Source organism: Merops nubicus, unplaced genomic scaffold (genome assembly GCF_000691845.1).
Source record: "Merops nubicus isolate BGI_N331 unplaced genomic scaffold, ASM69184v1 scaffold5559, whole genome shotgun sequence".
Lineage (NCBI taxonomy): Eukaryota > Metazoa > Chordata > Aves > Coraciiformes > Meropidae > Merops > Merops nubicus.
The window spans coordinates 13,326-40,530 of NW_008631541.1; the positions used below are offsets into that span (position 1 = coordinate 13,326).

Consider the following 27,205-nt stretch of genomic DNA (forward strand, 5'->3'; position numbering starts at 1 on the left):
ATTAAGGATAAAAAGCATTATTTATCTGGTAAGCAAATTTTTATGTAGGATACAACTACATGGACATGGCTTTCTTTAAATTAACATTAAAGTCTGGTCCATTAAGAATACTAAAATATAATTCCACATGAGTTCTAAATATTATTGTAATTTAAGTTATGCTATTTTTGTTTTCTATGACAATTATTCAAGCAATTTTCACTAAGACTGCATGGTTAATATCCAAAATATGGTCTAAAATAAAAGCAGTGAGAAACATACTACTAGCTTTAAAACAGTCAATTTTCTCTACACAGGTGGGTGACATACCAACACTAAATATCAGAAGAAACACCAAATGCAAGAAATTGGTTGAAATACTTCATATAACAAATAATAATTAACACTGTCTGGAAAAAAAAGACTTACCAAACTGGTTAATGGCTGGAATTCTTAGCACATCATCAGCAAGGGAAAACACTAGATTTAATCTCTCTCAGAGTGGGATTCCCCTGTATCACATCCTTATTTTTTCACTGTAGTAACATGACTGTTTTCTTCTTAATACTTGGGTTAACACTGCCCTCTTTTATCCTCAGACTAATAGCCCTTACATTCATGTAAGGGGATTTTCTTCAAATTATTAAGAGTCTGAATCAGCTGCAAGAGGGTAGAACTTCTACTTCTGAGATCTACAGATCAAGAAAAGATGAAATTTTCTTGGTCATGGTTTTGCAGAGAAAGACACCTCAGGCAGTTCCAACTTTGTGAACATGCAAACTACAAAATAGTTATTTTATTCTGAATATTGGCATGAATTTAAAAACACTTCTAAATAAGCAGGAACACAATTTTTTTCATCATAACAGGCCTGATCTGAAGATAACATATGAACAAAACACCTCACTCACACTCCTCTAACATAAGCAAGGAAGACAAGGCAGCAGACTGCCTGCATTGGTTTAATACATGTAAGACTTGGCAAAAATCTTAGTAAATTAGTACATCCCTTAAGATCTTCCTAAATTTGAGATGAGTGGAAAGTTGTTGTGTGACTTCATTATTTGGAAAATATCAAGGATTTTTATAAAAATAGCTTTGCCTCTGCAGCATACTTACATAGCAGTTCAGAAAAGTGCTTTTTTGTCTTGTCAGACAAACTCTCATGGCAAGTCCAAATCATTCTGTTGGCTCTTCTCAAAAAAATTCCTTGGAAAACACAGTTAATCCTTTGAACACGCTACTGCCACTTACCAAATAATAAGTCCCTGTGCAGATTCAACAAATTTGTAATGAAAGTTCTCTTTCACACACAAACAAGATTTTAAAAGGTTTCTTATTGAATGTTTTACCTACCAGGAGAACCTGCCATGCCAAAATGCTTTGCTAATGTATCTTCAACATGTATAAGCATTGGTTCATAACTGAAATATCACCAGCTATAGTTAAGGTCTTCCCATCTGTTTCTCAATGCCATAAATTCATTTTATTTATTTATAAAAAGTAAAGAGTTAAGTTGCCCACAACAGTTTCAACCTATAGAGGATGAACTGTGAGTTTCCAGCATGCCTCCCTTCACTTGCAGGGGCTGAGGGGTGTTTGTCTGAGATAGGTTGCAGTGTTTCAGTACATTGATAACATCAATGTTTGCATCTCAGGGACTGGAAGAAACTAATTTATTAAGACTTAGTAAATCTTCAGGGCTATTGAATTTAAAAGTCTATTACTCCAACCACGGGTTGAATGAAAAATGTCATGTGAAGAGGAATGCCTGGATGCTAGGTGGGGTAAAAAAAAGTAACATTTTGTCATCTGCAGGTCTAAGGGAACTAAAAAGGAACTGAGGGTCAGGAGTATCTGGCTTCAGCACAGCTCTTGGCATCATCTAAAATAACTTTAGGGGTTGTCTTCCATCATTCTTACACTACTGTACTTTAATGAAGTTAACTGAACATTTAAAAGAGTCCCTAGAAGGGAACTGGGGCTACAGTAAGGTTTTTGTCCTAAATACTTGGATGCTATAGTGCTAGGTTAGGTAATATTTTTTTTCTTTTTTAAAAAATTTGCAACAAAATTATTTCATAAACAATTTTATTTCTCTTTAAAAAATAAAGGAAATAAAAATAAGACATCAGTTTTTAATGCTTCCAAGTGTTATTCTGGAACAAGACAGTACTTTCCATTTTTGTTTTTACAGTTGATCCACTTCATCTGACTTCTAATATCATTGCAAGATTCTCTATTATTCTCCCAGCAAGCTTAAAAACCATAATTTGAACATTACTATGCTGTAAGAACATAGTTATGAAATACAAGCAAAGACTATTTTTCAAGGTGAATTATTAATGAAAGTTGTTTGGGAAAGAATTACTAAACAGGGGAGGACTTTTTTTTTTTATATGAGATTTGATCTATATTTTTAATTTAAAAAATTCTCCTAGTAAATCAACAGCCACTAATGGTGAGATCTTCAGCAAAATCTTCCATTGTATTTAAAAATTCTTCACAAAACGTACATGCTGTATTTGAAGGCCACCACTCAATCCAAGTGCTGGAGTCCAAAGGGTACTGGAATCTAAGAAGACAACAGAAAATCACCATTTGCTGTTAAGACTTGGGGAGGAAAATGTCAAACAAACTCCAAATTACATATGAACACACTTCACAGCATGCTTTAACACTAAACCTCTGTGGATTCTGATGGTAAATTACTTACCTGAAACTGTAAGCAACGCTTATCTTTAAGGCTTCTTTTCCCATGATCAAATACTGCTCGCCTGGGCTCAGCTCAACATCTGTACAGGTCTTCTTTTTAACAAAGGTTATTTGATTATTTTTTTGAGCAAAAGCCTGCCCTAAAGGAAAATGTCACAAAGACTTTTCAGTAACTTATATATTAGACAGAAAACACCAAAATGTTCCACAGTACAGCACAGCCAAGGAATCTGTTTGTTACTGGTTATATAACAAAATGTTATTATAGAAAAAATGTTTCTTGTAAAAGATTTTTAAAATTAAATCTGAATGGTAAACAAGCCTCATGCATGTTAAATAATTTTATATTATAGTAATTATAAGGACATATTTGGTGCTTAAACTCAGAGGAAAAATGAGTGACTATCAGCTCCAGTTCACAGGACCTATGAGCAGCTCCCTCTCCCAAAGGTAAGACAGTGAGTCCCCAACAACACTTTAAAGTCCTTTCTCCCAGAAGCAAAAACATGCCCAACCTACAAAAATCTGAGAAAAGCTAATGCATGGCACATCCTCTCATACCACCCACTTCAGCCAGGGTTACAGCAAGTGAGGGCTTTCTGTGGAATGAATGAGACATTGAAACAACCACTCATTATGGTATTAATTGCTTATGGAATACGTTCACCTTGTTTTGTCACACACAAAAATTCTCAAAGGCTCTATTTGAGACTACGGTTTTCTACTCTCATGAAATGACTTGGGTTTGACTGTTGATTTTTGTCTGCTGCTTTAGTGCTCTCAACCAGACCAGATTTTACACTAAATAAATTGTTAAATGGATTAAGAACAGGACACTCACCTCTTTTATAGAGGTCTAGAAGAGTTGCAGAATATTTTACAAAATAACCTTCTTCACTGCGATATGAGATCTTCACTTTATAAACTGCAGAACAACACAAAATCTTTTTGTTATTCCTTATTCCTGCAATACACTGTAAGTGTCTTACAGATGCTCAGATGGAGAATAAAATGTCCCTTTAAAACACTCATTTCTGGGAAAACTACAGCTGCAGTTATACACTGTAGGGCCAAGAAACACTGACAAGGTCTACCCATGCTCTCATCTGATGCCCCACAACTTCCTCTGACCCCAGAGCCACGTGATGCTAGAACAAGCAAGAGAAAGATGGTGGTTATTAGCAGAACCCATCAGATTGGGCTCACTAACCCTGGTTATGTGAGTTCCATTCAGCAGAGGCTATGAGCAGCACTTACTCTTCTCTGCTCTGATATTTCAACTTCATATTCTGTAGGCCATTGTCAAGTCTATTGAATTTTAATCACTAAAAATCTAATTGGAACAAAATGTTTTGCAGCAGTAGTAAACAAGTGAATGTTTCAGTCAGAGCATGGGAGATAGGTAATGACAATTCAAATATTACCATATGCAATATCACTCTGGCACGCAGCTTCTCTCCTGCTCTCAGCAGTTATTGACTGGTCTAGTCTCTCCTGTACTTTGCTACACTCAGCTACATCAAGAAAGAAAAAAACAGTGTTAAGACAAATATCATCACATGTCCTCAGATAAAACAATGAACCTGTACCTGTCTGGGACAATCTACTGTAACTGAGAAACTCCGTAATTATGGGACTGTATGCTGGAATAATGAAAATTTAAAATACAAAATAACACCCTCAGTCACCTGAACTTAATCTAGTCAGACATCCATGACCATGCTGCACACTTTTTTAAAATTCTTTTTTTTTAAATGTAAAATTTGGAGAAGAGCTGTGTACTTATGAGGACTTTTTCCCCTTGTGTTTAGCATGGTTTTGTCCAAAGCACTACACTGCATCTTCCCACCAAGTGAAATGGGAAAACATCTTAAAAAAAGTTTACCTTCCATGCATTTGCATTCATCCCCTTCACACAATTTCACAATTTTTTCATTTCCATAGGGGTTATAGAGCATAGTGCACCTTCTGTCTAGAAGATCCAGAAAGAAGTAATAAGTACATACAGAAAATCAAAGTCCAACAAGTCAGCACTAAAACTTTGTGAGTCCTTGAAAACAGAACTTTAACTTATGCTCATATGTTTTAACAATAACTTTAGTTACCTGAGCTTACAATAACAAGGATTAAAAAGCTGTTGAACAAGGAAAAAACAGTCTTTAAAGGAATGATAAAGAGTTAAGAGACAAACACGAATTTGAAGACATGAACATGTACCTGGTGCATGATATTCATACACAGTGAACGTGGCAGGATTCAGCATTCCAACCCTGAAAAGCTCACTTACTCGGAACCCAACGCAGAGGAAATTATTCACTGGCACCTATTTGAAAGACACGTGAATTAAGGAGCTCTAATGGAAACAAAGTTATTCCAAAGAGTTAAAGTAATGCTTACAGTTATGAAAAGGGTAACATACAGAGTCTATCTGCAGAATAACATGCCCATCTTTTATCTCATAATCTGCTATCAGCTGATCAACTCCACTTGAAAGCTGTAGGGGAGAACAACAGAGAAAAATCTTTTACACAAGTGAAATATTTTTGGATGATCTCGAAGGTTTTCTAATCAGTAGCTTTAACATAATGCTGAGATGTACAAAAAACATATTTTAGGGTTGTCTCTTTAAAATGCTCATGCTTTTACTTGGTCTTTTGGTTTTAAGGAAATTATCCTTTTACTCATTACATGAAGATAACAGAATTAAAGAGCTAATGATCCTTGAAAGAATACTTGAGTCCATGTGTAGTATCCTATTTAAATCCTTTAAGTGTAACTAATTGCTCCTAACTAAAACTTCTATTCTTGTCAATAGGAGCTGGATGAACACAAGCACTAGAGTCAAGATTCAGTTCACAAACTTTAGCCAGCTTAGTTAGATGTGTATACTAACCTGTCAAAAAAACTTCTGGAAAAAGATTTCTCTAATACTTACAGTATCTAAATCTTCTGTATTTGCTTCTAATCCACTAACCAACCCTATGTCCATCACAGCATGAGCAGACCCTGACTGTGGCTCTCTTGCTCTGGGCCTGTACCTAGAACAGGTTAAAAATTACATTAGTTAAACATAACTGAAATGAAAAACAAATCTTCAAATGTGACCCCAGAAATACCTGGAGGAAAATTTTATCGACATTTAAACAATGGTAAACTCATAATGAAGTAAAACAGTCCATATGAGTCCTTTCAGCTTTATACCAATATCATGCATAAAGAAGCTTTTCTTAATACTTGTGTTGCAGGAGAACCCCTATATGAATCAAAGAAAAAATCCCTCCCAAAAAGATCCTGACTTTGGGCTCTAATTCTGTTTATCCACGTACAGAAAAGTGAAGAAAGAGGAAGAAATGAAGATGATAAGAACAGGTGCAGTTATCAATAAATGAAAACATTTTAATATCTTAAAAAATTAAAGAAATTTAATATAAACACGTCAGTCAAGGTAATAGTAAAATAATGACTAAGAAAAAAACAAAAGTACAAATAGCAATTGTAACTTTCTTAGGTAAATTTAATAATGCTTACATAGATGTGCAGTGCATTTGCCTTGCACTGCTCCAATTCCTTAATGTGTTTGCTGAGAAATTCACCTTTGCAAGAAGTGTTGAATGTTAGGGAATCCAGGACATCCAGAACCAGAATTTAGTTAAATAAAATCTTTAAATACAAAGTATGGGCTGAATCACTGGGGAAATTAAAAATGCAAACCAACCCAGCGTGCCAGCAGCTGAACTTACTTTGCACAGGCCTCTAAGCGCCCCAGGGGCTCGCCGTCCTCTCTTCTGTGACCTTTGCATGTCAAGGAAAGTCAAAGAAGTAATTTTATAACTCTTCAGAAGCAGCAATCCAAAATTCTTGTAAAGTATTTTCATATTTGAAAGATAATTCTTTAAATTGTTTTGGTGGTTATTTTTATAGGAACTCATTGTCTAGACACAAACAAGTAACATTATTCTTCTTTTATAATTCAGGTGAAATGACATTTTTAATGTTTGATGAAGGTTATTGGGTACCTACCTTATTAGAACTACTTCATGGTGAAAGCTCAGAATGTGGCTATAGACCTTGTTGTTACTGGAGCAGAACTCCCAGTACCTTGTAGAACTCACTGTAAACCCTACAAACCCATATTTCTTTCTTTTGCTAGAAGTTTGTATCACTCACTCCAAAATTGCAAAACCTCTTCCCTAAATAGGCAAAAATGCACCTAACATGTACATTTAAGATTAAATCTATTCACAAAAAGGCAATTTAGTTTGAAGAAGGGCTAAAAAGGCTTCTAGCAATTTCTTTTCCAGTTTTGCTTTTAGAAAGTGGCAGAATTTGTTACAGTTTCATTCTTAATACAATTTAATTCTTAATAAGAAACACTTTGTCCAACAAAAAGAAACAGCTACTTTAGCAGCGCAAAGGTTTTTTTTTCCCCTCTCTCCCTTGCACTGACCTGAGTAGCAATATTTAAAACCAAAGCAACACTTTACCATCATCTCTCTTTGGAACAATCTTCAACTCAAAGTCACACGACTCTTCAGAAGTACCAATTGTATTATATGCAGTCAACACCTACACACATACAAATAAATCAGATAAAACAGAAGCTGTTAACAATCCTCAGAACTGGCATAAAATGATAATATGGAGAATATAACACCAGTAAAAACAAGTCTGTACAGCATGATAAGTTTTGAGGGACTTGAAGATGAGTAAATAAATGATCAGCACTGAAAGAAATGGGGAATTCTTGAGCAAAACCACAGCAGTCCTGCTGGTCACATTTATAAGAGTAAAAATATCACCCAGACAACTCCCGATATTTTATGAATAGAAATATTAGTACACAAAAACATGCACATTTTGGATGCTACTAAGTTTGATGTTAGAAGAGGCTACGGGAAGGTCAGAAGGAAATATGCCAACAGCTTAATATTTAGGCAAGAAAATAGTTTTTCAATTATATTGCTTACTAAACACCAGAATAACAGAACTGAGCAATTTCTCTAAGGTGATCACTAATCTGAGTCTTCCCTGTTTGTCTCTGTGTAAGCAGAGAGAATAACAATTGATAAGCACTAAAACTGAATTGATCCTCTATTTAAATTATGGATCAGAAAAACTCTAATGAAAAGGAAGAAGCTTCACAACTTTTCCTCATTAGCCATAAGTCACACAATGGTTGTACCTAATCCAAAATATAGCCTTAATGACACCTGTCACTTCAGTCTACAGGTAAGGGCAACAGATGGAAGAGTTTATCACAAATTCCAGTTTCTCTTTCAATGTTGATATTAACCAGAGATTCCATTTTAAAAACATTGGTTGCATGCTTACATTTACTGTAGCTATGCCAGTACTGCTTCCAGTGCTCACATATATGTCATCATCCAAAGGTATCTGAAGGATTGATATTAAACAAAGTTTTAGGTTAATAATAAATATAGCACTATTAGCAACAACTCAAGTCAGATGATCTGCTTGTCTTTTCTACACATGAAACACATATTAAGGCCTGAGGCTACAAGCAGATTCTCCATAAAAACCTTCATAAGCACAAGCAGAGAGAGACTAAATATCAATGAATATTCAAATGCATTAAATTTAGCTGACAAGCAGAGTCCTTAAACATTTGCAATACCAAATTGCTACAGGTTTATTAGCAGAAAAAAAAAAAAAGCTACTTTAGCAGCAATTTCAAAGTTCAAATAGTTATTTAACAAGTTGCTAAAAATTCTGCTTTCACTTTCCAAAAGCAATACTGTTCACTCACTGGCAATGTTCTTCCCACGAAATGGTCCTCGGTCAGTTGAAATGTCTGGATGTCTCCATGGTTCTTGTATGCTACCTTGACACTCATGTCCAAATGCAGCCGTTTGACAAGAAGGGAATATTCAGTCAAGGCCTCAAGGGCATTAACTGTGTCCTGCCAGAAATCAATCATAAAGAATTCATTCCAGAAATTAAAAAGAAGTGAAGGTGTATAACAAAGCAATTAATTTTCTGCCACTTAAACATGATTACAAACAGTGGTAACCATTACTAGCTAAACAGCTTGGCAGTGTCTCAGCAGTACACTTAACATGAGATAACTCACCTGAGTTGAGTAAAACCCTCCACCATATCTTTGTTCTTCAGACAACCATTTGATGATTGGGTCAGCATAGTTTTTGTCTCCTCTAAGCAAAGTAGTAAGCAAGGCATATGCTGTAGTTTCAACCATTTGTGCAGTAACAGAGCTAGGAGTGTGTTGGTCTGGTGCTTTGAAAGTGTCTTTCCAAAACCGATAAATAGGAGGGTCACCTACAGAAGTATAAATAAAAGGGAGGTTTTGGATTGACATATAGCAACAGTTCAGACTACACAAGGTGGCAAGGACAAAAGGAGGAACTCACTTTGCATTTAAAAGGAGATGAAGATATACTTCTCTTACACTAGTAAGTCTGACGTTTATACTAGAAACTGATGATAAACAGACCTGAGGCAAAGCATCTTATGCATATGTACTAAATATTGGTCCTGAACTGTGATAGAGCAGCCAAACAAATACAACACAGATTTTAAATTTGTTTTATTTTAGAGCCACTTTCAATACACAGGACAAAGCTTTTCTATTCCAGTAGAAATTGTTACTTGGCAGAGAACAGTCTGACTCCCTTGCCTGTGACAAAATACACTAAAAAGGAACAGCATTCACAAGAGACTACAAAGTCCCTCATCAAGCAGTGAGGCATTAAGAGGAAAACCAGACACAACAGAAGTGAAAACAGTGGCAGAGACTGGGAAAAATTCCACTCTGAGCCAAGGAAGACAGCAGACACATTGTGAGGATGAGGAGGAGGCAGACAAAAGCAATCCTCTGTGGGCACCTGCTTAAAAGGAAAGCCTGTTGATAGAACAAGCGTAATTCAGTGGGGACTGACAGATGCCCAGCTGACTGCACACTGCTCATGAAACGGCCCTGTTGAAAAGCTGAAAGCAGAACTCAAACACTTGGCCACACAAGGCTAAAAGTTCACTTGTGCCAAAGCAAGCACCACTGAAATTCACTCTCTCCAGGTAGTGGCATCAGGCTAGAGAATTTAAGAACACTGACAGAAGAGCCTACCTGAGAGCCAATGACAGTACAGACCCTGAGAAAATTCCAGAATACCTATGACAAATGCCTCCTTCTTCAGTGCAGAGAACACCGACTGTGCAGACTGGTGGTTCACATCCAGCAGAGCCAAAGCGTATGCAGTTATTGCCAGAGTGAAGGGGCTCTGAGCAAGCGCCACATTTTTCATCAAATAACTTCCTGCTTTGTTTTTAGCATCATGGATTTTCTGCAGAGGTAAATAGGCTACAGCTGACATCTTTTAGATTTACATTTAAAGAAACACATCTATCAAATAATACAGGTATATATAATATCTATCTTCTACAATTAATAAAGTGAAGCAATTTCATTATTGTTCTTTTACTGATTTGGAAAGACTAACACAGTAAATAAATCTTAATCTTTGAAACTGAAAAAAGCCTCTTGATTTCTTTGAACAAATGTTAAAGAAAATGGAAGAAATTATAATCCCAGAACATGACTGCTGACAGAAATAAAAATGTTACTTACCTGAGTAGGACATATTTTAATTGACTTCTCAATACCAATAACAGAAAATGCTGTGAGATACAAAATTTTTTCTTTAGCTTCTCTTGGTAGTGTACCCTAGAAAATCAAATATGCAAATATAATTAAATAGAAACAACAGTTAATTTAAATAAATACAGTTTTTTACAATTTAGGTGAGAAAACAAATAGAAATTCCTGTAAGAAATATCAGTTTGGTTTAACCTGAAATTATGTTGACTCTTCCTTTGAAGGCAATAGCTTATTTGTAAAAGAGACCAAAATATATAAAGTTATTGGCAAGCCAGGACTATTACATTGTAAAATCAAACTTGTGCAACTGCTGTAATTTTTTTTCTAAATAGTAAGAAGTGACAAGCAGCTACATGTAGTGGGAAAACAAAGTTTTGCAAGATTGTGCTGTTTAAGTTAATTTAGAAAAAGGCAAATCTAGCAAAATTATCTTGAACAGGTGTTCTGGTGAAATGCAGCCCAAAATATCTTTCATTCCCAAAACACATTGCCTCCTGCTGACTGCAGCTGTCACTGTATTTATACAGAAAACATTTGGTTTTCATACCTGTAGTTTCACTGGTTGGTAATTTGAAAATTCAACAAATGACCCATCTGGCATTTGACAGTTATCAATCAACCACAGAAGTGAATTACAAACAGAAATATAATCAAGATTTACATATTGATTAACTTGTCCGAGAATCCTTAAAGCAAAAGCTGTCAACCTGCCAAGGAAATCAAACAGATCATATTTGTTGTGACAAGCAGATACTAACAGATTGCTAGAGGTCAGACACAAATTTGCACTATTTATGATTTATCTATGCTACACTCACTCCACAGTTCCAATAAACACTGCAGATGAATTTTAAATTTAACTTAACAAATGGGCAATAATTACTCAATTTTCAAGTAGGATCAACTTCCATGTTTCAGGATCTGGATTCACTACAGCCCCAAAAGATAACTTTTTTATATGCAGAGAACATAAGGAAAATGCCTTTGAAGCATCGTATTCCTTCCTTCTATGAGCCAACTGCATTTGTCACTCTGAAAAGCAAGACAGTGACTATGTACTTTGCCTCATTTTCATTGGCAGATTCTGTTTTCCATCAACAGCACTACCCCTCCTGTCTGGTAGCCTTTAAACATCACATTTGTGTGGACAAGAGGTATGTCTATTTTGCCCTTGCTGATGTCCCTGTGCTTAGCTTTCCATCTTCAAACTTGGGGTACAAACTTTGCTCGAGCTTATGACTTCCACAGGGAACCAATGTCTACACAGTCCTTTTGTAAAGTCCCAAGCCAAAATAAGAGGTTTCAGAACTGAGCAAAATTCTACAAATTATCTCAGGTACCTCTGCTCCTAACATTGGCCCAAGCTGGTTGTAATTGTGTGAACTGTGGATATAAACAAAGAATTTAGCAAGTGAAAGCAAGGAGTCAAAAAATAGTACTCAAATTTGTAAGCACCATTTAAATCTACCGTCAAGATCACCTCTCATGCTTATTAGAAAGTATCACATTTTAAAAATTAATTATAATATGAAAACAAAGGGGTGAAATGAGCTTTTTCCATCCCTTCTAATTCAAAGACCTTTTTTAACTCACCATGTGCTAGCTTGGTCATTCTTCCACATGCTATATGAGAAGTCAGGATTTCTGAATGACAAGATGCTCACAATTCCTACAGGATATATTAGGCAGAAAATAAGTCACAAAAAGATATGTGTATTAAAATTGTATTTGCTCACTCATCATCTTTCCCCTGCAGCAGAGTTTATTCTCCACAACTCTGAAGCAAGACAAGAAGGTGTATTTTTCTACCTTGTTTCATCTTCCTCCTCATTTGAGTTCTTGAAGTTAAAGTTTCAGGACCCAGTAAGTGCCAGTTATCGGACTCTTCCAAGTAGCGAAACACATAAAACAGTGGGACAATACTCATAAACTCTGCCTCTGCACTGCCCTTTGGCAGATGAGTGAGAACATCAAGGCCAGCAGGACTGAGGATTGCAGAGATCACTTCACCCATAAGATGTCCTGTGGAAAGAAAAAAAAATAAAATTTCTTTGAATGAGAGATGATGAAAGTGAGCCCAAGGGCAGAATCTGACACTTACAAGCAATAATTCCATATGAAGTATTTAAAATTCTACACAAAAAGGTGACATGCAAAGCCTTTTCTTAAAGGAAGGAGAACCTGGGAATAAAGTCAGATAAATTTAAACAAGAGACTATGGAATAGAAAAAAAAGAACACATACAGAATGTACATATGCAGTAGACTAGAAGTTTCAATTCAATTTACCTTTGACACTGACACTTCTATCAATTTTTGTTTTGGGGACCAGATTTAGTGGGATTTTGTATCGAAATTCTTGTCGTCTCTTCAGTGACCCTGTAATTGAAAATGTATATATCTCTCACACTGCACAATTTCAATCAGTACACAATTCAGATGTAACAGCCAGATTTGAAGGTTACAACTCTCTGAGAAGTCAGCAACAAAAGTATTGTGATAACTTGAAAACTAGAAATCTGCTCAAAAGCACGTGCAGACAATATCAAACTTTGTGAGAGAGCAGATGCAAACACTTCCATCTTTCTTTTGCCTTTGGTGTTAAGAAAGAAATCAGATCTGGACCTTAACTTTGTGGCTTCAGATTCATCTCTGGTTAAATGAGAACATATTCTATTTTCATTAATAAAGCACTTGCTAACTGGTTTTTAAGCACACTGAGAAAAGCTTAGTATTATCTCACAGTAAAAGACACATAAAAAGGTTCCTTTAAGAAATGAATGCAAGTCTTTTTTTGAAAGACCAGCCACTCTGAGATGGATTTGTTACCCAACAAAAGGACAGGAAATCCTTGGAAATTACATATGCAGAGTAATTCAGGAAGATGAAATGCCAATTATTATTTCACATTACAGAAAACTTGTTTATTGTGACTGAAGAATATTAAAAAAATAAAGTAAAAACACAGATGATCATTTCTCTTACCATAAATACCTTGTGGATCCAAAGTGAAACCAGCATGAATTTCTTTCTTAACGCCTTCTGGCTGAAATCATTATGAGGAAAGTAGTAAGCAAAAGTGTTTTCATTCTTTAATCATATATCAGCTTAAACAACTGTTTAGAATCATAGTATTTTTGCTTTCTACATGTTTCTCTGTAGCTGAGTTTTATTTAACTGTTCTACATCTATTCAAAATACATTTAAGCTAATGTTCTATCTCCCAAAATTCTAGAGTATTTAACAAAAAAATTAAAATCTTAGGAAAGCATAAAAATACAAAAAAGAGTATTTCAGTGAAGCATGCTTAATCAGTTGAAAATCTGAACCATTTGACTTAGAATACAGGATTCTCCTTGCTTACTAAGTTATCTTCTATTTAGATATAAAACCCTTTCTGACAATGCTTATAATCCAGGTTTAAAAATGTGCATACTGAAATAGCCATGCATTTTTCCACTACATACACCTCACTGTATTCAATGATACCATGTGACATTTTGGATTCTCATAATATTAAAATAAAACAATATTTTTATATTGATTTAATATATTTCTTACAACTGAACCAATACAAAATTCAAAAACACTGCAAACAGAGGGTTTTTCCTTACCATGACACGTAAAGTTTTAACTACAGTTTCACTGTTCCTGGGTGTCAGCAGTGTGAAGTTGATAGTGTGAAGACCTAACTCCAAAGGAAGTATTCTGAATGTAACTGGTGACATAGAACCACCATCCAGAGTATTAAAATTGCAGCTGTGTCTCCTCAGCCCAGTAGTTGCAGAATCTCCAAAAGAACAGATTCCATTTCCAGCTGCCATTTTAACACAGAACTGAAACAGTGAAAGATTTTTAATGTTTCACCTCCATGACAGATACACCAGAGAAATATTAAAGCCATGTAAATACTATACTGAGCATTCTATTACTGTACTACTACTTTTCTGTTTACAATGAGCAAGTATTACTACCTTTGGAATTACTATGTATATACGTACATATTTTACTCAAACTTTTTCAATATTAATTTTACACTTCTGTTTCATGTATTTCCTTAAAAATAAATGAGCAAATATTACTACCTTTGGAATTACTATTCCTTGCACTAGAGACATGCAGTAACCAATGTCCATTAGCAGCACCAGGGAACACTATACCAGGCTTCATACACATAACTTTGCATATTTTACTCAAACTTTTTCAATATTAATTTTACACTTCTGTTTCATGTATTTCCTTAAAAATAGTCCATTTATATTAAATCCCTTGACCATGTAATCTGTGACCTCTGGAGCAAATCATTAAAAAAAAAAAAACATCACTTTCTGACACTGTTTCCAAATAATTAGAATAGAAAAAAATATATTTGAAATTTCATGAGACAAAGTTGTGAGGTAAGATCTGGCAGCCTTGCCATCAGTGGAATGGTGGGAAAACGAAACAACTGATGACTGGATTTCATTGTTACCTAGTTATGTAGAGCACATGTAACACTAACTGAAGGACTGGAGAAATCTGATCCAAAGATCTGTTTATACTAGATATTCAGAGGAGAAAAGTTTTTTTACTTTAGTATGGTAATCTTTCCATCAAACTCATGAAGACACCAAGTTACCTTAGTTGAAGAGGCTTTATAGTTATACACTGATCCTTTTAACTCAATTTGTTCTCCTCTCACCACAGAATAAGGAACATAAACACTCAGGAAGATATCTTTCACAACTTGCACTTCCAAGGGTGCAGCAACACATATACCTAAGGAAATGGAAAACAAAAGCAAGACTTCCCTATCCACCCTTCTGATAAGCAGCTTGGAAATACCTTCACATGCTTGCCACTTTTACTGATGACTTGTCATTTTTCAGTATGTACTTTGAAATTGTCCAAGCTTTTTTGGAAGTGACTAGGCTCTTGCTTCCTGCTCCAGGGTGCTACCTCCCATTCTCCACACATGCTTGCTGACATAGTGGTCCTCTGGGATTCTCCTTCCCAAAGTGAGAAACACAGTTTCTGTGGAAATCTAATCCACTGGAAAATTCATTTCCTCCACTCCTCAAATCCCTGTGCTACTGATAGCAGGACACTGTAAAGCTGTGCCCAGGAAGAGTCACTCACTATTTGTTCTTAAATTCTTCATTTTCATTTATCATGGGCCACTGTCAAACACAAGATAGGCTTTGTTTTCCCAGCCACTGCCATTCATAGCAAGAAATTAAGCCCTTCCCTTTCCCTCAAATATATATTTTGATGCTTTCTTTTCCTGTTTATCAACCAGAAAATGAACATTTTAGAACATGCATGTCAACTGCAATGAGGGGTTCTGAAAAATCCAAATGGAAAAGATCCCTAATTCTCTAGCTACAGCCTAATTAGGTTGCAGTACCTACCTTTATCAGAAAGGCCAACACCTTGTACTTCCCAGGTAGTCAGTGAGTCAGGCAAGGTGACAGAGAGAGTCTTTGACCTGTGTTTAGAAGTGTTAGTACTTTTGTACACAGTCAATAGCCAGCTGTTAACAACAGTTAATCGACAGAGAGAGGGGGCAGGTCCAGAGCAGCTCCTGTACCTAAGACAGACTTGTGTATGAAAGCATATTTAGAAAAGAAGACTTCTGAATTTTTGTTTGAATAAACTTGGGTTTAGCTGACTTTACAGAAGCTGGTGTTTAGCAAAGTTGAAAGTGAAAGGAAAAGTGCCTCAACGACCTGGACACCAGACAGTGTATCCTGTATGGAGGGAGACATGGTAGAACACTTTGTTTAAGATTGCATTCCAGCACACATCTCAGGTGCAACTAAGGCTACCCAGCTTCCCTTAATTTTAGCATTTATTTTCTATAAAACAAATCAAAAGTTGGTAACTGATCTGAGTAAAGTAGTACCTTGAAGAAACTTGGTGAACTTCCCATAACCAACTTTCAGGGAAGTAGCTACGAACTTGTGCTACATCCAGGTCCAAATGAGCCTCAAAATCTGGATAACATAAATAAAGCAAGTAAAAAACCCAATCAAACCATCTGCCAACAGCCCTCCACCAAAGGCTTCAAAGACATTATCTTTTTCTTTTGTGACACTGTATTCTGCTTATTTGCCTCGTTAGACATGATAAAAGAGAAGAGGTATCTGTATACCCTCAATTAAAAGTCTGTGTTGATACCACCTCATCTATTCATGTGTGAAAACCTGTCCAGGCAGATTAACTGGTTAATGTGTAGTTACAGGGGGAGAATGGGAGACAAATTTCACTCTCCCACTGCTCTTTCCTGAGATGTCAACCATTGGCTGTTTTAGGCCTGGGCAAAGGATTCAAATTTAGCACTCAAGTTTAGCATTGCCTTTGCAGACATTCTCTCTTTTTGCAGTTCTGCTTGTTCTAAAGATGGGCAGATAGAACACAGATATTAACAGTATGAAGAACTGCTTGCCTAGCCCTCTTCAGGAGGTTATTCCTTTCTGGAATAACCCTGACAGGTGATAGGGAGGGGTTAATAGAGGCATGAAGTTATCACCTCTGTATTCACCCATATTCTGTTGGGAGTGTTTCCCCACACATCCACAGGTGAGTGAAGGCTTTCATACTCACGCATTCTCGCCAATATCAGAAGCTTGTTAGGCTCTTCCTCACGCAGTTTGTTTGCAAATTCACAGCAGTCCTTGAATGCAGAAATGCACTTCTCACTACTCCGAATCCGCTGAGCTCTGTCACTGCAGGTCTCACTGACTGGATATGCTCTTACTCCAGCCATGCAGCATTTCCGAATTTCTGGATGTCTGTATTTGGATGCTGAAACACAAATAAAAGAATTCCCTTCCCTGAGATGAAGTCTTAATTTCCAAATGCATCTTGACTCGTTATGCTGAATATTTTTAAAATCTGCAGAATTTCAGTGAAGGTACAGATTTGAGGATGAACATATATTTGCCATTTTTCAAAAGTTAGTGGCATGCAATCACTACTACTCTGTATTAAAAATATAAATTAAGAGTTGTATTACATTTTAAGATTTAACAGTCAAAGGCTCTTCTGACAGGCTCGGTCCCTGGCAGGTGTTCACTGGCAAAGACTGCCATACAGTAGAACTGGGAGTTTTCAGGCTGTCTCTTCAGGAGGAGGAAAGATCTTAAATATATGCTGTATTTTCAATGGGGACTTAAGTCTTGCCAATTTCAAATTCAGCATGTGGCTAAGAGGCTTTATAAATGGGGTCCTCTCTAAAGTCATCTTCCATATTTATCAGTCACTCTCTCCAATACATTAAGTTAATAATAGTTGAAAGAGGTAAGCAAAAACTCAGATTCTTCATTTCTAATGGATGTGGGTTTTTTTTTTTTCATAATTATATATTGTAAAAGATTTTTTTTAACACCTTCTTGGAGTATCCGATCCTTGAAGTCAGAACGTTTGGCTCTTAAAACTTCATTGCAAGTTTCACCTGTTAAAAAAATAAATAAGGACAGAAGATTTGACCCTCTTTGTAATAGCATAGTCCACTTAAAAATGCCATAAAATCACATTCCAAGTTTGAGAGACTTTTTCTGTTTACTATTCTAATTACATAAAAATATTTTCATTTCAGTTACAGTGACTGATCCATAAGTCATAATGTTTTTCTCCTTAAAAATATTAGTATAAGCATTCTTTACTAATTAAGTTCCAACATAATAACTGAGAGTCACAACAGAATATTTCAGAAAATAAAATCCACAATTTCATGCTCAAAACAAAGGAATGTACCTGGGTCATCTGAATCCTCAGCATTTGCATTGGTTAGAAACGTAAGCCCAGCCATTCGGAATACATCAACGTTGTTCCGGCCTCCCCCAGCACCACACCCAAGGTCACTCTTTTCCAAATGTAGCATTACCTGAGAAAAAACACATCAGCATCTAACTGAAATGTGGAATATATTGTATGATGAATGAGAGCAGAAAGGCCACTTTACTCTGGAAGCTGTCCTCACAACACACGGAAAAATACTGGTTAACAATATTCAAGCTAATTCCAGCACCAGCACCAACACAGCCACTTTCCTGTAGCCCAAGAATGCTTCACAAACATGTTTAGAATGGTTCTGATACTCAGGCATCTGTTTAAAAACAGTTCAGCAGTGCTATAGAATAGATGCAAGTGATTCAATGCTAGGGCAAAATATTCTCCTATTCTTCTCCTATGTACTTTGTAGCTGACTGAAGTATTAAAAACCAATCATGTATTATCATAGGAATGGAATTCTTTCAGTGCCAGTTGATATGCAGGTTTTACTTACATACACACGTATCTAAAAATCTACAAGGACTGAAAATCTCCATAACCCACAGAATTTAACAGCATTCACCATACCACTCTTAACAGTATTCCTTAAAAATACGATGTGAAAAGATGATACAGAGAACCAAGGAGGAAGATATAGTCTCCATACCTCTTTGATCAAGGAATTCTCTAACAATGCAACCTCTTTTTGGCCAAGTCTGAAGATTTCTGATGAGATAGTTCAGATCTGTCTTTAAACCCAAAACTGACTTTTACTGGAAATCAAAACATTGTATTTCACGATTCTGAACTGTCAGATTTAAACCAGCAACTTTTATTCTGGACTGAATTGCTCTTCTGCCTATTTTCAGGCTTTCTGAAAGCATGACAGGTAATAGCTATCTGACTATGAACATGAAACAAATAGCAACTTGTTTTAATTCTGTGGTTACTACTTAACTTTTTCCAATGCTCTCTTTCCTCTTCCTGTGACCCCATATACTGCCTTGTCAATAGCTGACAAAGCAACAAGGGAATTGAATTGTGTTTTCATGTTAAGCGACACAACTGCTGCTGGATTCAGTATCTCTTTTCTTGATTGCAGTTTCATCTATAAATTGAAAACAAATATTGGTCATTCTAAAAGCACATTGTTTGAAAATAATTCCATTTGAAGGCAGACACTTTAGTGAGTCAATGGAGGCATTAAAGAACCTGTGTAAGTCCAAGTTAAAAATCTAACCATAAAATGAATGCACTGCTACCCACAATTTTAGTGCCTATTTTGCTACTCACATCAAGACTATTCCCGCATTTCTGTTCCACATTCAGCCAAACTGAATCAGCTACTAACTCAGCAGTTGCTTCTCCTGTGACTATGTAGTAAACAATAAGACGTGCTGAAGGAACCATTTCCTGGGTTATCTGAAAAGTTAGATGTTCATATTCCAAATGCTCAATTCTCTTCTGAGTTCCAAAGCTTACTATCCTCCCTTTTGACAAGATCTATAACAGGAAAATGACAGAGGATAAAGTCAAATTTTGTATTTAGTGTTTCTTACATGTAATAATTACTTGCATTTAAATAAAATCCAACACACACAAAAATGCATTTGGGAGCAGTGGGTATAGTTGAAAGGCAGGTAGCTCTCCCTCATCTCCTAAAAAGAAGTGCTGTCTCTATGCATCTTTCTCTTTCTCTATATTTCAGCCCCTGGAACAGCTCTTGAGGCTAGCACTACTTGTTCTTAATCCCAGCCTATGTCAGAGAAGAACTCAAATTCAGTTCTTCACTGTAAGACTGACAGACTGTATGTGGAAGGAGCAGCTGTCTGAGCTGCACATATTCTATGCTGAGGATAGTTCTTAACTGTTGAGGTTTTTCAGCTGCAACCATATATTACATCACAATTCAGCACTTTATGTGGAAACATCTGTCACTTACCAAATAGCTGTAGTGATGTATTTTCTGAATATAGCGACTATGTGGATATACATTGATATTTATTAAATCCCCTACTTCTAGTGTTTTGTGGCTTGAAGTCCAGTCAATATATAGATAACTCTGACTTAATGAGGAGTAAGCTTTTGCTTCATAGGTTTTACTTGCTTGGTTTTCATCTGCAAGATGTGGATCTGCAGTTTTTACCTGAAAAGATCATAAAAAGTCTGAATTTTTGTTAGTAAAGGAGGAAACAAAAAACTTGTCCAGATGTCTGAATAGTTCAAGTACAGAATTATAGTCAAGAAAACAATTATAATACTAAAAGCATTCTTCAACACATTATTCATAGGGTTTTCTCTAATAATAAGAGGCATAAATATGAAGTCAAATATAAAATACTAGTGTAGAAGCACATACATAAACAGAGCAGCAAAGGTTAATGATATGCCTCTAAACTGGGAGGAAAGCAATTTAGATTTTTGTTTAATTATTATGAAATAAATACGTGGCAAGTTAGGATACTTTATTTCAGAATAACAAAATAAAGACTTTAACAGAGAAGCACTGTTTCATTATCTGACCTGGATTTCATAACTGATTATTCACAATAGTCTCTAAGTTTATAGACTCTTCACTTTTGAGTATAAAATCTTCCCACCTGTGTGGTACGTTTTCAAAAGCACAGAACTGAGCCCCTGAAGAAACAAATTAATGGAATGATATAACTCACTTGAAACTCCAATAGTTTGCTGTTGGATGGGATATTAACAACAAACAAAGCAGTTCCATCATTCCTGCTTGTTTTTCTTCTCCCAGATTCTGAGCCCTCTGATATCAATTCAGTCTCATCCATTTGCTCGCTGACAGACTTTGCAGTGATGGTGACAGGGACATTTCCAACAATTTGATCTACTGTATCTTTCACCTGCACCTGTTCAGCAGAACAGATAATACCTCTCCTAAGAACGGTGACATTTTTCAAGGAGAAAATTTTCAGACTGCTAAGCTTCTTCTACAGTAGCAAGTTAAAAAAAAAAGTAAAAGGTCAATGGAAATAAAAAGTGTGTTGAGACGCACAGTACTACATATAAAAAAAAAAGACTAAGGCTTCTGTGTTATGGATTTTGTATTGTAACGTGCCACAATACTGCCTATGTTAACTAACCTTAATGAAGAATGGCAGTCCAGGCTTCACGAAGAGAGGAGTAGAAACCAAACGCAGTTTGTAAGGAGATGCAGCAAATCTCACTCCAGCAAATTCTGCTTCACCGCTGAGGCCACCTAACAAAACATTACGCCCCTTTTATTAAACACGTCCTAGAGCCTGTGCCTTCAAAGGGCAGCACAACCTGTCTGTCATAGTGAAGTCCTTGCCTGTAAAGAGTCAACTCCTAGCACTGCTGTGAAAACAAACAGCCAAAAAAAAAAAAGCTTAATCCCTAAGCACTGTTACAGTGATGGACGGGCTGTTCTTCCTCACAAGCTTTTGGAAGAAGGACTTCTGAATACTAAATAAAATATCAGGAGAGTTGTCCATACAATTTTGTTTTCTAGTTCTGTTTCCATTTTCAGGTATGTTAAAAAGTAAAAAAGAAAAGAAAAAGCAACTTACCTGTAGACTCCAACACTGATGCTGCAATATATAAATATGACCCATCCAATTCTTCTAGACTTTGCAACCCGATAAAGCTCACTGCATTCTTACTGTTAAAATTGATCTCAGCAACTCCTTCTTCAATCTGGAGATGAAATATAAATCATTAGTTTAAAGTCAATAATTTAGAAATAATATACAGACTATATGCAAATTCTGATTTCAAGATGTTTCTGTTCTGCTTGCCTACTTGCAGAGGAAATTAAAGGTGGAGATGTTTTAATGAAGAAGATTCTTTATTTATTTTATTAATTAATTCTTTATTTCCTAAAATTATTGATAATTAATCAGCCAGTGGCACATATTGCAAAGTCTGCATGCAGGCCCAGCAAGAGGTAGCAATAACGGAGAGATATCTGCACTAAATGAGGAAAGATAATGCCTTTTATTATTTTCAATAACTAAATCAAAAAGGTCAGACTAAATGAGGGAGGGTTAAGTGGTAGAGAACAGACTTCACATAACACATCAAGATAATTTTGATCTGCTTATCTCCACTTATTTATTTTGCCTTTAATAGAATAAATATTATTTCACAGAAATTTCAACCACACAGTTTACACAAGTAATTGAACTAGACTGAAATGACATTGTCTCAGATGCTGTCTCTGAGTTTCATTTTAAAGTGCATCTCTATCACTTTGATGGACAGTATTACACAAGAGAAGTTAACACTGAAGAGCTGTTGATGCAAACTAGGAGTTGGGACCATTTCTCATCAGACTTAATGGAAAAACTTCAGTGGAATTGGATCAGTTCTGAACCAAGCATTTGAAGTCTACACAAACCAGGCTTGCTTCTTCTTACCCTAGTTACATGCAGTGCTTGAGGAATAATTCTTTTTCCAGTTTCGTCAATTATTCCAAAACGAAGAAAAACATCAGCACTTGGAAGCTTTTTATTATAAAAATAGCTGAGAACAAAACAAGAATACAAATACTTCAAAAGTTACTTTAATGACTACAACAAAGCATTTGTTTTTTATTAAGAGTATATTCCTAGGAGAAATACAGAAAACAAATGTCTGCATAGCATTAAACATTTCTATTGATAAATACTCACTTTGTAAGAATTTTTCATAGGGTACCTTAGGTTTTTTACATAGCAGAAAGGATTGTGATAATTAGGCTTCTTCAGGAAGTAAAAGAGGAAACCTCTGGACAGGGGAGAAGAGATACATGCACATTTAGAAATCAAAGCCAAATCTCTTTACCTAGCTTTCACAGCAATCCTGAAGTTCTCAAATTTATCAGAACTAATGAAGTTACTTTCTGGCTCTATGACGATGGAAAAACTTGGCATTGCTGAAAATTGAATAGAAAAGAAAGCCACTTAGATGTGTTTTCATACATTAAGCCACAGCTGCTCAGAAAGATACCCCTGTATAGCCAAAGAATCACGTCGGTTTCAAGTGGTTTGAATTACAATATTAGAGCCCCAAAACACAGCTGTCAGCTTGCCCACAGTGAAGTACAAGTTCTAAAGCCCTAAGTTATCTGCAGTTGCCCTGGCTTTACATTTTGCATCACTGTAACTATACCAAGATGCCACAGCATATACTAAAGAATAACTCTAGGCAAGATGTACTAACACAGCCTCACAGAGATAGGACTGATTTGCTTGAACTGCCAGTGCCACTCAGCATTGCTCTGCACTCCTTCTACACCAAAGTTACTTCATTTACACCAAAGTTACCTCAGGAATTTCTGAGAGGCCTCTGGGTGGTATAGCTGTCTTATGTAAATTTCACCAAAAACCCACATAAAAATGAAGGTTCACAGTATGGGCACCCCTTACCATATTCCTTAACTTCAAACTGTGCAACAGCTGAGGTTACAAAATTCTTCTTATACTTGGCTTCAATCTTCCAAATCCCATACCTACAAAATATCAGCACTGAGCATTTTTTAGGATGAAACAATGCAGAGGACAAAAAGGAGTATTACTATTTAAAAGGACTTCATGTTAATAATTATTTAGAAAGAAAAACTGTGCACCAGGTTTTTTGCACGTGTTCGATGCCTACTTTAAGAAGATTCTGCTTTAATATTTTAATAATAATTTGGAATTTATTTTAAAGCAATGAAATACATTGGAAAAGAATACACCATTGTTTATGACTATCAGCAGAATATTTTGGTTTATAGTTAAAGCAGAGACAGAATTTGAAGACTGCAAATGTAGCCAGTGCCATTAAGATGTTATTTGCTAACTTCTTTCACTGGCTAGTCACAACCCCTGAGGTTAGACAAATGCCTGTTTGTGGCTAGAAGTCTGTTTCAACCCAGTGAGCAGGACCAGTATGTATCACCTACCTGATTTACCACCATTTGGTAAAGTTCAAATTGGACCAAGGAATGAGTAATAATTTGACATTTACACACTATAAAAAAGGATTAAGTGTGTTAATTTCTTGCATAGACAGCAGATGGACACACATAACTATGCTGAAAAATGTATTTGTAACAAATATCAGCCAAGAAAATGCTCAGAAGGACTTGCATAGATTCCATCTGGGTCCTTCTTTCTCTGGCTGGAGCATTCAAGCCCAACTGCATTTTATGTCATAAATTCTAGAAAATCAGTTCCTACAGTCTTTTGGCCATATAGCACCACAACAAAAGTTCTGCAAATCTGCAGTTAACAGATACACAGTTTCAAGAAGGCTACAAAATGAATTTTTAACCAGACTACAATTATTAGTAATTTCCTCATAAAAAGTAGGTCAGTAAAAAACTAATTTTTTCAAGCACCTGCGAGCATCCTTCTGCCAACTCAGTGAATCTTCAGCACCCTCTCGAGATTAAAAGGAGAACTGACGAGATGTTTGTCTGTTACTAGAAAAATGCTGGATTTGTATGAATATATGTATGAAAGATGTTTCCCCTCCCTGAAATCAATACATACCTGACAATGTTTCTGTCTCTACAGTAGAAAGCTGTAGTTTTTATTATCTTCCTTTTTAACTGAGCATGACAAACCTACCACTAACTGTTCTTTAACTTCAGCTCAATCATCAGGGTTTTTGCTCACTGCATGCCCTCACTTTCTTTCATGTCAGTTAGTATATGCCATCTATTGAAAACACAGAGTAACCTTCCCACTTGGCTTTGGGAGACAAATGTTAGTATGGAAGACAACCAAAAATCAGAATACTTGGTCATAAGTTCCTTATTATACCATGGTTACGGGCTATGTGACATGTTAGAAATCTCCAGGTTTCAAGTCATGCACAGTGTTTCATGCAAAAGACACACTGACAGTCTTTAAGAAAAGGCAGTATTATGTTAATAATTCTCAAAAAGCATTAAGTAAATCTACTTAGGATTAGGAGGAATCTTGAAGTCGGGAAAAGAAACTATTCCAGTAAAATCTTCTTCTTCCATAGTATCCACTTTGACTCCTTCAGGATCCTTAAATTATAACAGGAAAGAATGAGCAGTTACAGATCATTCTTATCAAAAGGAAGATCTCCTTTCAAAGATTTCAGTGGGAGCCTGGCCACAACATATTTTTCTAAGCATTTTTCCCCATTTCACAACATGAAAACAAACATTTTTAGAAACAATTTAGACCGGAATTCTGATAAAACCTTTTACCATATTTCCAACAATTAAAAGTTGTTACTACACAATACTTAAAATTGTCAAAATGTTACTGTAATAAATCTATTGTTAAAGGACAAAAAATGTAGTATAGTAGCTACTGATTATTTTTACATCTCAATGAAATAAACAACCATATGAAAACCATGTATTGCTAAAATTCCCTCAAAAATCCCTTTCCAAGATATTAAAGATAATTGGTATTTTTCCTTTTTTTTTCCATTCTGTAACAACTTCAGTTCTGGGACATGAAAACCTCTATCCAACTGTGCAAAGTAATGTTTAGATCTTTTCAAAGATATTAATATATTAATATATTAAATTCAGTTGCAACTCACCACAAAGGTTAGGACAGTTTCTCGCCGAGCTGGTTGCAATTCTTCATTCAGAGAGTACACCCTGACTTTCACTGTAAGAATTATTACAATAAATCACAAAGTCATACCACTATAGAGAGTTTTAAGAAACCCAACCAACCAATAACCCCTCGAAATCCAACCTTTTATTCCTACTCATTTTTTTAGTATTATCTGTAAATATTATTTTTTTAGTATTATCTGTAATTATCTGTAACTATGTAAATATCCTTAGTATTTATAGAATGCCCTTGACCTTTTGTCAGTGTGGTGTCCAAACAGTATTTGTTCATGCTAGCGACATGAGACCCTGCACCACCACTCTTGCACGTGGAACCCCCACAGGGCTGTATAATTTGTTACCATCACAATCCTGGCATGTTGTTATTTTAGGAAAAGAACTCCATGTGAAACCAATGATTCAGTCATTATTTCTTCACAGACATTGTTAACATATTCCCAGGAAAATCTTTCACTCCTTGTGCCACAGTTTAGTCATTTAGGGTGCAGAAGGCAGGGACTGAGAGGATGTTGGGAGAAGTGATTCTTTTCTACAGTATGATCAAACAGTTTTATTCTGCTGATTAAAAAACTAAATATTAAACAATGGCAATAAAGGAGATTTAAATCCTAATTCCTTGGCAAACTCAACAGACTTTAAAAAATAAAATAATTTATCTTATTTCTCTTGGCTGTTATTTTTATTATTTATTATTTACCTGACTGATCAGGAGTGTAAATTGGTTTGTCTGTATGAATAAAAAGAAACCCGTTCTCATAGGAAACTGGAATTTTTTTTAATCTTGTAAAATGTGGAGAAACAGCTTCCAAATACACATACTTGACTGAATTCTCTGTTGTTGGTAAATCTGTTTGCTGAAGCTGGGGGAGACGAAATAAAGATTTTTAAAGAATATTAAAATATTTTTCAAGTTTTTTTTTTTCCTACAGAAATTTTTGTTGAGAAGAGTATCTGACTATCAATTACTACCCTGTTGTTAATTATGATTAAATAAACATCAACACCCACAAGGGCTTGCTTACATCACAGATGACAGTCTGGATTATGAAGCTACAAATCAGTATTTAGAAATTTTGCATTTTATTCACGTCCAGAACTAAAATAGCAAAGTGCAAAGCCCAGTTAGGAGGTTACAAGATGGATTTCTGTTTAACTTTGATGTCATTCCTTTATGCTCATTTTATCCAATATAATTTCAAGTTCAGACAAACTAAAATGAAATAAGCTACAAGTGGCAAATCAAAGCACTAGGCTTCCCTTCCCAGTTTAAACAACTGAAATCTTACCATCATCTTTTTTAACACTTGTAACTAAATGTGACAATAAAAACACTGCAAGTCTGAATTCCTTACTCTTAAGGTGACAGCATCTTGGAAGCTGTTGGCTGAAGTTAAAGACATATGGCCCGAAGAATAAAGAGTAAGCTTATCTGGAAAGCTTCTTAGGGAAATAGTGACTGGAAATTCCTTCTCATAACCAAAAGCTTGAACTACAACTTTCACAGGTGCCCCAACACGGAAGATCTTTGGTGCTGTAAGGACATAT

The 27,205-nt window shown here is 35.7% G+C and overlaps 1 protein-coding gene across 1 annotated transcript; it reads right to left on the bottom strand.

Annotated features, from left to right (window-relative positions):
* Nucleotides 1–2,424: 2,424 nt before the first annotated feature.
* C5 (complement component 5) lies at nucleotides 2,425–27,205 on the bottom strand (the record flags this gene model as incomplete). Its single annotated transcript, XM_008947588.1, has 40 exons — nucleotides 2,425–2,554; nucleotides 2,696–2,834; nucleotides 3,536–3,619; nucleotides 4,119–4,208; nucleotides 4,580–4,666; nucleotides 4,912–5,017; nucleotides 5,114–5,188; nucleotides 5,630–5,732; nucleotides 6,435–6,486; nucleotides 7,179–7,260; nucleotides 8,026–8,088; nucleotides 8,462–8,614; nucleotides 8,786–8,991; nucleotides 9,842–10,013; nucleotides 10,298–10,393; nucleotides 10,875–11,034; nucleotides 11,921–11,996; nucleotides 12,137–12,349; nucleotides 12,616–12,705; nucleotides 13,312–13,372; nucleotides 13,941–14,162; nucleotides 14,945–15,084; nucleotides 15,717–15,793; nucleotides 16,211–16,301; nucleotides 16,912–17,112; nucleotides 17,696–17,761; nucleotides 18,064–18,193; nucleotides 19,040–19,189; nucleotides 19,375–19,584; nucleotides 20,024–20,227; nucleotides 20,754–20,954; nucleotides 21,189–21,304; nucleotides 21,636–21,762; nucleotides 22,485–22,590; nucleotides 22,891–22,981; nucleotides 23,475–23,557; nucleotides 24,999–25,090; nucleotides 25,621–25,691; nucleotides 26,358–26,520; nucleotides 27,013–27,205. Coding segments are annotated over 40 exons (4,972 nt in total), but the record flags the coding sequence as incomplete, so codon positions are not given.